Genomic DNA, 12864 nt, shown 5'->3' with positions numbered 1-12864 from the left:
GAATATTATTTTACATTTACTTTAAGCGTCTTAATATCCATAAAATATTATTATTACTAAATTTATTACTTCAAAAAATGTTATTAATAATTTAACAACACGTTAGTGGTGTAAACACATACATATTAACATTGACATACATTTTGGCAGCAAAATGGACATCTTGACAGAGAGGTGAGACACTTCCTACAACACAGTGCATATCAAATCAAATGTCAATTACAAATATTACAGGTGTTTCCAAACTGAGCCGCGGCCCGTAAATCAAAAATAAACTTATACATTTTCTTCCATTTTACAAAAAAAAAAGAAATACGAAATATCAAATTAAGTACACCAAAGAGGGACAGGGTTTGAAAAAAAAAGTTGGGAACCCCTGTAGTGTAAATTCGGCAGTTAAGTTTTATTTTGACTAGTTTTTTATTATTATACAATATACAAAATTTAGTTATACTACAGTTTTTGAGCCATATGATAAACTAAAGAAGTAAAAGGGGTTTCATATCATATTTATATTAGTTCAAAGCATAACTAACTTATTATCAACGTGGATAAATAACACATAATGTATCATGTACCTAGTTGTAAAAAAAAAAAAAAAAGGTTCGAAAATACATAATTACTTCATCGATGATCGATTGGTGTGGCCTTTTCCTTTCAAAAATTTTCAACACATTTGTGTCGCTTAACATCAAACTCGGTTAATCCATTCGACCTTTTCTTAATACCAACATCGCAAAATCTAATAGTTCGATTTATCTATTGACGTTAAGCGACTCAATTATTCCCCATGATTTTCAAAGTAAGGTCAACTCCCTATCTAAAATTCACCTACCACTTGCTTTTATTACCTAAGCAATACAGTTCACATAATATCAAGCAAGTGATTGGTCAAGATATGGTTAAAGCACTACCTTAGTCATTAAACAGGCATGAACTATAGTTGCACAACACTACACGATTACACGATACACCGAATAGAAACACAAAGAGAACGGACTTGATACCTTAGAAAATGATATAGAAAACCCACTGGGCGATTATCATTTTGTAAAAACACTTTATCAGAACAGAAAAACATGCAATCATATTTTTAAAGGTAATATAATATGATTTCGTCGAGTCTTCAAGCTCTAAGCCTCGTAAGGCTCAATGAACTTATAAATACATAATGTATGTATTCGTTACAATCTAATAAGAACCTTTCATACAATTAAAGTAGCATTTCTTTTGATTCATAACTTTTTCAAACAAACGAAATTAATCTAAAATTACTTATCAAGGTTCGAATTAAAAGTAGCAAATTGTTGTATGGTGGGCCTTGCGAGACTAGCAGACTCGAATGCTAGTCATAAATACGTGATAATTACACAAACCCTGATATAGCACTTAAAGTTACGTGAGAGATGAGATGCTATGAAACCAGGTGAGTGATGAGATGAGATGACGAACAACCGAGAGGTATGGAGGAAAAAGACAAAAGCTACGCCTACTCCAAGTGAAGCTTAAGGTAGATTTTCCAACAGAAGCAGGGGGCGGGTGTGGCGCGCGGGCTGGCGGGGGCCGAGGTGCCGGCGCGGCCGATCTGAGTCCAGATCGGACGCCCACCAACGAGGCGCCCTTACCGCTCTTACAATCTGGTAAGAAAGATATATAAAATCCTAGAGCCTCTGGAAAGGCTCCCAGATCCCATAACAATGATTCAATGTGTTACAGCTTCAAGAGAGTATGCGGAGCGTGCCGCTGCTGGACGCCGGGGCTCAGCGAGCTCAGCAAGCACGCCCTCCACTCTCGAGCGCACCGCCATCCACAATATACCGCACCAATCTCCGGGTAATTGTATTATATTGTAGCAACTCGACAGCTGGCGCCTATTTTGCATGAAGGGGTGGAGGGTAGATTAGTTCAACCAGCCCAACTCCTCAAGGAATCCTATCAAACCTCTGATGTTGAGTAGGACCTCGCATCGGGGATCGGATCCACAATATTCCTCACCAATGTAGTATAGGTTACGCCATGACAATCGTATGCGAGTTGTGTTTGACGCTATCTTAGCAATCACGCTCTTCTTACAATATTCTATACCAATCTCTACGTGAGACAAATAGCGACGACAGCTCAGCAAGCAACCTCCTATTCCTATAATATCCAACACCAATGAATGTGGCTAATTGTGACACAATCTTTGCAAGTGATTTTCGACGTCAGCTAAGTAAGCACGCTATCCTATTATCCCTATTCCTATGTATGTTCCGCATCTAACCCTAGATAAGGCTAACTGTGGCAAAAGAGTATGCGAATGGTGTTTGATGCGAGTTCAGCAAGGCCGCTCTCCTATCCGCACCAAACCCCCGGTAAAACAAATTGTGAGCCTCAAGCGTATACAAGTTCCGTCCAACACCATCTCGGGACGCTCTCCTTCAGCATCCTATACTCTGCAGTTTGAGGCCAAATTAAACTGACTAAGCGAAGTGATGGGGCCGGCGAGTACTGTTCTAAAGACCTCAATTGGGAAGCCGAAATGACGGAGAATCACAAGCCAGAAAACAACTTTTCCACAGTATCGGAGCGTGCGCCGGACCCTCAACCGGAGGAGCGACTCAGCCCCCGCGCAGAGATGCGGCTCGCTTTGGACCAGGGGACAGATGTGCTGGCGCAGCAGGAGGCACGAAAACAGGTGAGTTATGTTTAAAAACATCTTATTATTCGGGGCCCCTAACGGATGCACTTCGACCCATCGGGATCGGGATCTTTTATGCAATTTCCCGATCAAGCAAGAGCAACCTTTTGTTTACTCAAGAACAAGAGAAAGCAAAACATCACTTTCACTCGTCTGAATTTATTCAGATACAGTCATTCAGGACCTAAATCTAGATTCCAGATATGTGCAGTAGTTAGTGTGGACCGTTCATAAAACTAAAACTGTCTACCTACATTTTTTTTTAATTAGTTTTGGGCAAGCTTTCTTATTCGTAGAACATGTCAAATTTTTAACCCCCGGCGCAAAAAGGTGTGTGGGAAAATAGACCGCTATGTGTTTGTTATGTGTTTTTCTAACTAACGTAAATGACAGATAGGTACTACGTTGTTATCCTCTGTTTCCCTGATGAAAACATTTGATATTTACCAGTCGCTTTTCGGTGAAGGAAAACATCGTGAGGAAACCGGACTAATCCCAATAAGGTCTAGTTTACCCTCTGGGTTGGAAGGTCCGATGTTAGTCGCTTTCGTAAAAACTAGTGCCTACGCCAATTCTCGGGATTAGTTGCCAAGCGGACCCCAGGCTCCCAGGAGCCGTGGCAAAAATGCCAGGATAACGCGAGGAAGATGATGATCCTCTTTTTCCCTGTCCACAGGCTGGCGGGTCAGACCCCTGGTCGTTTCGCGCAGCATGTCAGCGGTCGCTGCTACGTCGGGTGGCCAGCGCGGACGCGGTGACGCTCTGCCGCGCTCAAACCCGCCGCACCGCGCCGCATATTACTTCGCGCAATTCTGTATATGCCTGGAAAGGTGAATGAACCTACTGATCGTGCTGAGTTGCTGCCTCTGTGAAACATTAACGGTGTACGAGCAACGCCGCACCGCATCGCAATCACTACAGAGGCATTTCACGAGAATGTCGCTTACGTAACGCTTTTGCCTTGTATGTCACTACTTCGCACTTAATTAGGGCCTCGCGGAAGCCAACCCTTTTTATTACCTTAAGAATACAATGAAAGAGAAGGGCCTCGCAGATGCGACTTCACCCACGCCTAGATTAGTTAACGCTACGCCTCTGAATAGAACCATCTATAGGTAGTTTTTCTGTGTACGTATACATTTATGCTAATAACTTAATGTGTCTTCAACTGACACTATTAACTCTGGAAAAAAACTGAATGTTTCACGTGACAGTTCCAGAAAGCGACAAACTTTCGGAGATGGAGCAACTGGCGCGAGTGGAAGCTCAGACGATGCGTTCGCGGACGCGCTCTCTATGCCAGAACGGGAAGATGTAAGTATATAAACGCAGTTCTTTAGTACATTTATTACTTAAATAAATGGTCCACGTGACTGACTCTTATCTAACACGTACCACTAACAGTCGGGTACCTTTTCTTAATAATCGTCAGTGTATCATTATTAGTTTAGTACCTATCTACTATACCTACCACACATGTTATAAGTACCTCAATCCGATGACAATGCCACTTATACACTCTTGATTTATAAATCTTAGTGGGAATTGTCTCAGGATGTAGGTTGCACCTATTAATGTAAAAACCATTCTCTTCGTTTTATATTATCTTCCTATGTCTGTTTTTTCCCCAATAAAGAAAAATAAAATAAAATAAAATACCAAAATTGCATAATCTGACAGATTTATTTACCCCAGTTTGAAGTTAAGCGACTCAGTTACCCTTCTCCATAAATATAACCCGCCCGCCACTCGAACGTACATTATAGCCCTAGGCAGGCGTGGCTCACTCCGCGATTTCGTCGCGTCGCTAAAAGTACATGCGGCCCACACCAATTTTGATGTCTCGCCATAGTAGTTGCCGCGCACCGCTACGGAACGGACGCCTTTTCGCGCTTGCGCCACCTAGCGGTCATATCTGTCTTAATATACGCGTTTAGAGAGTGAATCTTCTGTACCTTGCACTATTATCTATTCTGTGCCCTAGGTCGAAATTTAGGATTTTCGGCCGCATCGCCTAGCGTGATGAAAAATGTCATTTGTTCACTTATCTTTAATCTGATTCCAGATTGGGTTTCCTCCGCCGCCGAGCCTCCTCCGATAGTCCCCGTCGGGAGCCCCTGCTGCTCGGTACTCGCCCCTTCTCCCCCCGACGATCTACAGTGAGCAACCATGATGGTTATTATAAGATTTGCTTTGTCAACGGCAATGTGTGAATGGGACACTACGATACGTCAGTGTCGCACGTCCGGCTACGATAAGTACGAATTAATCTGCAATCCGTCGTGGCTATTTGTAAAGTCCAGCTATCACTTTACTAAAATCAACTAACAAACGTGAAAAGTGTGCTTTACGAGCACACTTTTGACATTAGCGAAATCATTATAAAGATGGAAGCCACTTTTTTTAAGAAGAGTATACACACAGAGTGTAAGAAATAGCCCGTGTAAGGACATAATCGGTAGAAATATTATTTTTTACTCCCAATAGAACGGCACGTTGTGTGTTGAGAGGGAGAGAGTTTGTTTGTTTGTAAGATCGTAACACCTGTCCCACTTTTTAGGGGGATTACTTAAATAATGTTGTTCACAAGATTTCTCGATCCTAAGTAACAGGAGAAAAAATTGTGTTAAATTTCTACATACCTATTGATTCTCTTGGTTCTAATACTTCTTATAGATCAGTTATGGGAAAAGTTCTCGGAACCTGTGGTAAAATTGTGGTGGTCTGGTCAGTTTAATCCCAAATAATAACAACCTGGCCCCTGTTTCACCACGCTAACAATTGTCGTCTGACATTGACAATCCACCGTACATTGCTGGTCCAATAAATGAACATTGACGCAATGTATCTTCGTTACTTATCGACCCAGAAATGTGCAATAATAAAATGTCAATGTCAGATGTCAATTGTCAAGTTGGTGTAATAGGCGCCTGATAATTGTCACTTGACACGAGCTCGTTACTTTTCTAGGTCTAGGCAGTTTGTCAATGTTGGTCACTAATATTGAGTTCCATTTTTACTGGCCGAGCCAGAATTGTGTGGCAAATTGTGAGTGTCAGGCGACAATTGTCAAGTTGGTAAAATAATGGATCTAAAGTAAAAATATTACAGATTTATGAAATAGAAAGCCGGGTTTGTTGGTAGTATTAGAAAAAGTTTACTTAGGTTTTGTCAATTAATCACCTGAATGTTCAGTCTGATCGTTCCACAAGTATCCGCCTTAGGGTATTTATGTAGACAAATAGCAACCGTCTTAAATAGCTTTTCGGTGTTGCGGATGTATCATAACAAACATAGGTCCAAGACCTCGAGTTTCTTAATGATAAACAAATCACACTCAGTTTAAAATCAAGATGGCTGACATAATGGACGTGCGCAACTGACGATATTTTAAGAGCTTTGCGAATACCTGCACGCCACAAGCTTGTGCCTGTATGGGAGGACATTACGAGTCATATTCGGACTGGAAAACTAAAAGTCCCTTTTTCTGAATATTACGATTATTTTGGCCGATTTCAAATGTATGGTCACTCTACGCTTTGTATCTACCGTAACTGTCAGAAAAAGGAGAAGCTAATTAATAACAAATCTGATTGCCGTTCATGACTCTTTTGGAGACTACACACTGGGGTTCGAATTAACACCGATCATTTTATATCTGTCATATTTAAAATTTAATTGTTGACAATTAATACTTGATATTTTTTTATATCTATTTACTTCGTATACACGTAGTTGTCACTATTTGTGATTGATACGTAGGTACCGTTAGTTGCACAAGCAAATACATAGTTACCATTTTAAACACCTTTTTAATAATATCGTTGGATCTAAATATTGTCAATTAAAAGTTGTTTACGATGGCACGATATTATTGCACTCTACTAAGGTTATTTAGGTTCAACTTAATAATTATTTTCATGATGTGTGGTCTCCTGTCCAGGCACTGGCTCAGCTTTGTCCCTTTCTGAGAACTGTCATAAGCTAGTCGTTTTTATTGACGTTATGCTACCCTTTTGTTAACTGTACCTATTATGAAATAGACAATAACCTCACGTATTTCAAATATCGAGTGCAAAACAAGCTTGTACTTAATGAGGGCTATCGTTTTTTTGCTCACCAGTTGGCGCCTCTGATGATGGTGGTCCGAAAGACTAAAGAACAGCTGTCAGTCATTGAAGTGACAAGTGACATTTGACATTTCGAACTATGGAAAAGACCACCATCTACACTAGCGCCCCTAGCGGCGAATTCATACGCGTTAGCCCTCATTCAAATTATAAAGTTCGATTGTTTACTTGGGGTGACAATTACAGATTGTCAGAATTGTCACTGTCATTTTTTGTCAAATTGATTATTAGTAATGATCTATTAATCAAAGTAATGATTCATTTCTTTTACTAGGTTTGCTTGTCAAAAAGCGCTTGTTAGGAAATTTTGTTAGATTATTAACATTTTGAATGATTTGAGTGTAATTGGTTGTTACTACTTACTTTATTAACCTCAAACGTTCATCAATATTTAAGTAAGGTCATTGTCTATATTTGTGCCATTTTCAATCAAAAGGGTACTTATTGTCGGTTGTCAATAAGGCGCTATTTCCATACAGCTTCAATTTAAAATCAACCTTATTGACAAGCGACAATGTGGTACCTTTTGGTTGAAAATGTCACATTTACTTCACTAACATCGACCTAAATGTGTTATTAGATTCAATACATTTTCACTATTCATAATAAATACGAAAAAAAAACATAATATTATAAATGAATATTTAAATTTAATTTATAAACTGAATTTAAAAATTTCTTGATTGTGACATGGGTTGTTAAAAAAATATATACTGTCCGGAGAAATATAGGACTTTACGTATCGTTTTTAACGTAAACGTTAATTGAAGTAAATGTTTTGGTGCTTGCCACATCACACCAAAAGATTAGATACGATTTAAAATAAATAAAGTTTCTAGCTTAAATTTAGCCTATTAAGGTTTCCGGATTTGACTAGTAAGGTAAAATTTAAATTTAACTATAATTAATATATATATATATACATTAGTCTTCGCTGTTACCTCTTCCTTAACGCCATACTGCCTTGATGTGACGGAGATGGAATGTGAATCGTCGGTAACCGTGTCGGCCAACTGAGCAATGTCTTAGATACATTTTAAATTGTTGAACCATGGGGTTGTTTTCATTAAATAAATTTACTGTAAGTAAAAGTTTGGAATAATTGTTAAAGCTAATGATATTTGCTACGACGCTTGGCTACGTCGGTTATTGAATATTAAATATTGTACCTAAAAAGATTAAATAGAAATTCCATACAAATAAGCCAAAATGGACCCCGCAGCGATCATACGGAGAAAGTAGTTTTAGTCAATTCTCACGCAATTTTAGTATGATGTAGATTAAAGTCTCCTGTTTTTTAGGGTTCCGTACCTCAAAAGGAAAAACGGAACCCTTATAGGATCACTCGTGCGTCTGTCTGTCTGTCCGTCTGTCACAGCCTATTTTCTCCGAAACTACTGGACCAATTAAGTTGAAATTTGGTATACATATGTAAGTTTATGACCCAAAGACGGTCATGTAACGTAAATAAATGAATTTTAAACAAGGGGACCACTTGTGGGGGGCAAATAAGAAAATTTAAAAATAAAGTTTTTCAAACTGTATCGTGTTACATATCAAATGAAAGAGCTCATTATGAGAATCTCAAATACATTTTTTTTATAATTCTAAGATTAACAATTTAAAAGTTAATAGTTAGACGCACGAGGGATCCTGTAAGGGTTCCGTTTTTTCCTTTTGAAGTACGGAACCCTAAAAAGGCAAAAAATTACCATTTCCCCCCCTTTATATCCGAAACTACTGGGTCTAAAATTTTGATAAAAATACACAAAATAAATTTTTACCTATAGATTACAGGAAAACCTATTAGAAATGTGCAGTAAAGCGTGAGTCGAACTTAATTACTTAGTTTTTGAACCCCGGGTTTTTTAGACATTTCACTCACGGTTCACAAAAAAAATACATTGTTTAAATTGTGTAATGTACGGAACCCTTGGAACGCGAGCCCGACTCGCACTTGGCCGGTTTTTTTATTTTAAAAGGGTGCACTCTTTAATGTTGTATTTCTGTGATGTCTTTCCTAAAATCGATACCTTGTGACACACTGATAATTGCTGATGTTATGATTCACAAAATTTAGGTATGCTGCATATATTTTGTAAGACACAACTATATTGATTATTTCTGAAAGTATAAACTTCTGAGAGAGTAGTTTACAAAAAAATTTATCTAGAGCCATAAATATATATCATACTAAAATTTCGTGAGATTTGACTGAAATCAATTTTTCCCTATGTTTGCTGCGGGGTCCATTGATCTTAAAACAACACAATTTGGGTTTGGCTCAGTAAATAATTGCAACGGAAACTAAAAGTCATCATAAACCATAGCCCAATTTTAAATCATTTAATAGAAACGTTATTCAAGCGACAAATATTGAAGTAGCATCATCAATACTCGACGTGGTCAAACGTTTATTGTTTAAAACAAGTCAATATTGGCATTAGAAATACGAAGTAGGCATTTTTGAAGGCATACTTTAAAACTTTAGTCTTAATCCGTTATCCTACTGACATATAAAGCATAATTAAAAATTAAAACCTCTAATTTAAGCATTGGTTAATTAGTCAGTTGTTAAACTGACGTTTCGCGACAGGCGGATCAAATATTTCATGTAACAACTATATGCTGCTTTATGTCAAATTAAATTTTACAGCGGAATATCAAACATCTCACATGTTTGATATTCCGCTGTAAAATGTATCGTCTATGGGTCCGTGAACACTCATGTCAATTGTTCTTGCTTAGGCAAAATTTTAATCCAGCTTCAATTTGTTGTTTACTGAAATCTGTCCATTTTACTTGAAAGGATCGAAAAATATATTTATATTGAAATCATTAAGCTTTTCATTATTTTATACCTTGCTTCCTTCTTTGCGTTTACTGTGGCATTACATTTAAACGAATGTAAAGAATACTGTCTTGCTAAATTATTTACGTTACTACGCACAATTTTATTGACGTTCCTATAAGTAGATATTCTCGGCTCTGTTAGACGCGAAGCGAATGTTCGTTTAGTTCAGCAAGACAGTACCTAACTTGCCTATAAAAGTTTTAAAATGATTATTTAGTTTTTAACAATTCTAATTAATTTAAATATAATATATGCAATAGCTTGCAAAGTATAACGGCATCCCGCAGCACCTTGGCGCTATCACTGCACAACACAGATGAATATTGTTTAAAACGAACACAATCTAAAACCACCAATCAGTATTAGTATTTCATCAACTTGATAGTTGTCATCTGACAATGTTTGGCGAAATTTTTAGCGCATTGTACCCACAAATATACAGCATTGTCAGTTGACTATTGTCATGGTGGTATATTAGGCGCCAACCTTTTATCAAACGTGACGAGCGATAGTTTCATATTTAGTAGAAATTTCATATCAAATATCAAGCACTTAGTGCCTTATTGTCAGAGTATTGTCATTGACACTTATCGCTAGTCGTGCTTATGAAAGGCAGTTGATTAAAGTTTAAGGATATGGTGTGTAAATTGACAGATATTGTTGTTACAAAAAACTGAAAATTTGGTGCAGTGCTGGCATCAGTTTTGTTAGAGTTTGACCAAGCTAAGTTGGTAGCGATTTTGATAGCCCTGACAGTGCAAGTGTTATTTAAACGTCATAATTTCATAGAAGTTTGATGCTTAAAATAACGCACTGTCTGGGCTGTCAAAATCGCTGCCAACTTAGCTTGGTCTAACTCTATAGCCTTAAATATTTCAGCCGCACCTCGCTTTTTGCAAGGAGAAGGATCTTTTTAAACTGGCGAATCGATACAAAATCGTGGAGAGCATTCGTCAACTTTGTTATGAATGTTTTTGAACATTCTTACAAAATCCGCGTATCATTGATACTGTCTTTTTCCTTTATTATATATATTTTTAGAGCATTGCCGTTTTATTTGTTGTTGTCAGTTATCAGATTATCACAAGGACGTTGGCTAAGTATATCTGTGTTTTAGACATATATATAATTCATGGTCTGCATAAATGTAAATCACTATTTTTTGGATGGGAGAGTTTTTTAATGAGATCCTTGTCCAAAGTCGCAGCTGTTGCCACGCAACCTTCTCACTGAGTCCTTGACAAGACAGATTACATCGCATATTTCGTCTATTTGATTTCTACGTTGCTTATAATCACTGTATACTGTCGATGGGTAGAAGTTTAAGATTGTTTAAACTTGATGCACTGGATTTTAATTCATAATATTTTAAATGTTTCCAAAAAATAGCAATAATTTTACAGATATTTACTAAGTTATATAAGCAACTAGAATTCGTGGAAACTGATTTCCACTTAGAAATTAAATTAATTATTTCAAAGGTAAGAATTACTTTTATTATAGAAATATATAGAGACAAATTAAATTATTGCTATTCGGTACTTTTTAGGGTTTCGTACCCAAAGGGTAAACACGGGACCCTAATATTACTAAGACTCCACTGTCCGTCTGTCTGTCTGTCTATCCGTCTGTCTGTCATCAGGCTGTATCTCATGAACCGTGATAGCTAAACAGTTGAATCTTCTATTTCTGTTGCCCATACAACAAACGTGATTTTTTTGCCGTTTTTTGCGTAATGGTACGGAACCCTTCGTGCGAGTCCGACTCGAACTTGGCCGGTTTTAATCATATATAAGGAAAGAACGAATATTAATATCAGTTACTTTAAAAGGTAAATTAATTTTATCCTTACTATGAAATGTTTGATCCTCATGCAAAAAAAAAATACAGACATGATTTACAACGTGATTAAGTCTGAACATAAGTAAGTTTTAAACTTACACGTCGAACGCTGAGCAAGATGATCAAAGCATACAATTTTTAATACCTATTCAACTAATATAATGTAATTTTTTGTTTGTCAAGAAGTACTAGATCCACAAAAGTAAAGTGTGTAAGGATAATAAATTCTTTTACATTTTATAAATATAATACAATATATATATATATATATATATATATATATATATATATATATATATATATATATATATATTTACATTTGCAAATATATATATACATTTTAGTAAACGGTCGGACTATAATTATACTGTGAGTAAACATCCTTTAAATTTTTCAATAAAGTACATCAACGATCGAATTATCGATGACTTTAAGTAATTTTAATTTACCTACATTGCCTAGAAGTGAATGTACTGATAACGACCACAAATCACTTTTGGTGGATTACGTACTCGTTGACGATCACTGATTTAATGAGTTTTTACGTAATATTATTACAGGAGAAGCAATTCGAGAAAAGGTTTTGGAAACAAGTCACTAGAAGACGACAGTCCCTAGGCTCCGTTAGCCAAATATGAACGTAATTATGGGAAACTACTAGTACGGTTTATAAAGTGTTCATGTTATAGATTTAGTGTTGACATCGAACATTACATGTCAAAGTGACTTTAAATGCGGTTATGCTGTACCTGGGAGTTAAATAAAGATGATGGCTTCTATTCATGAATTTAACACAAGCGAGACACCTCAAAAATAGGTTCATTTTTGTTGTCTCACATTGACATTGTCATGTTTACTAAATAGTCTTTATCATGGAAAAATGCCTTTAAAATGAGTCCGGTAGGAATAGCAAAAAATGTAGGTGATAATATTATTCATATTGTGAATGTAGCACATATTGTCATTGTCATATAACAATTGTCATGTTGATATAATACAATCCTGCAGTCAAAAAGCGTTAGATCTAAGTAATTTTCTTGATTAATCGAGCATGTTTAATACATAAGTTGAGGTCGTGTTTAATTTACCGACTCAATTCTGCCTTATTGCCTAACGTTAAGGGGTCCACTGACTATCAGTCCGCCGGACGATATCGGCCTGTCAGTTGTTCGGAACTGTAAAATTTTTGTTCTTACTGACCATGAATCTAGTATAACTGGATCGGTCATGAGAAGTGGGGGAAAATGACCGAACGGGATAGTCTTATGTATCTTTCAGTAGGAGTAGCAGAGAAAGCGCTGTTATTGTTTGTCCTTGTCATAGTTTCACTTTTCCACCGCTGCCACAGCCGAGGTTGT

At 37.0% G+C, this 12864-nt stretch overlaps 1 protein-coding gene across 1 annotated transcript in view; it reads left to right on the top strand.

Moving 5' to 3' along the window:
* Positions 1 to 12293, top strand: part of LOC134755222 (uncharacterized) — a 119008-nt gene extending 106715 nt beyond the window's left edge. Inside the window, exons 27-33 of the mRNA XM_063691746.1 lie at positions 1527 to 1640; positions 1717 to 1833; positions 2562 to 2677; positions 3357 to 3510; positions 3895 to 3994; positions 4746 to 4839; positions 12067 to 12293. Coding sequence (XP_063547816.1) covers positions 1527 to 1640; positions 1717 to 1833; positions 2562 to 2677; positions 3357 to 3510; positions 3895 to 3994; positions 4746 to 4839; positions 12067 to 12144 — 773 coding nt within the window. The 3' untranslated portion in view covers positions 12145 to 12293. The remainder of the gene's footprint in view (positions 1 to 1526; positions 1641 to 1716; positions 1834 to 2561; positions 2678 to 3356; positions 3511 to 3894; positions 3995 to 4745; positions 4840 to 12066) is intronic.
* The last annotated feature ends 571 nt before the right edge of the window (positions 12294 to 12864 follow it).

This window comes from Cydia strobilella, chromosome Z (genome assembly GCF_947568885.1).
Source record: "Cydia strobilella chromosome Z, ilCydStro3.1, whole genome shotgun sequence".
Taxonomy (NCBI): domain Eukaryota; kingdom Metazoa; phylum Arthropoda; class Insecta; order Lepidoptera; family Tortricidae; genus Cydia; species Cydia strobilella.
This window is presented reverse-complemented; position numbering and strand designations above follow the sequence as displayed.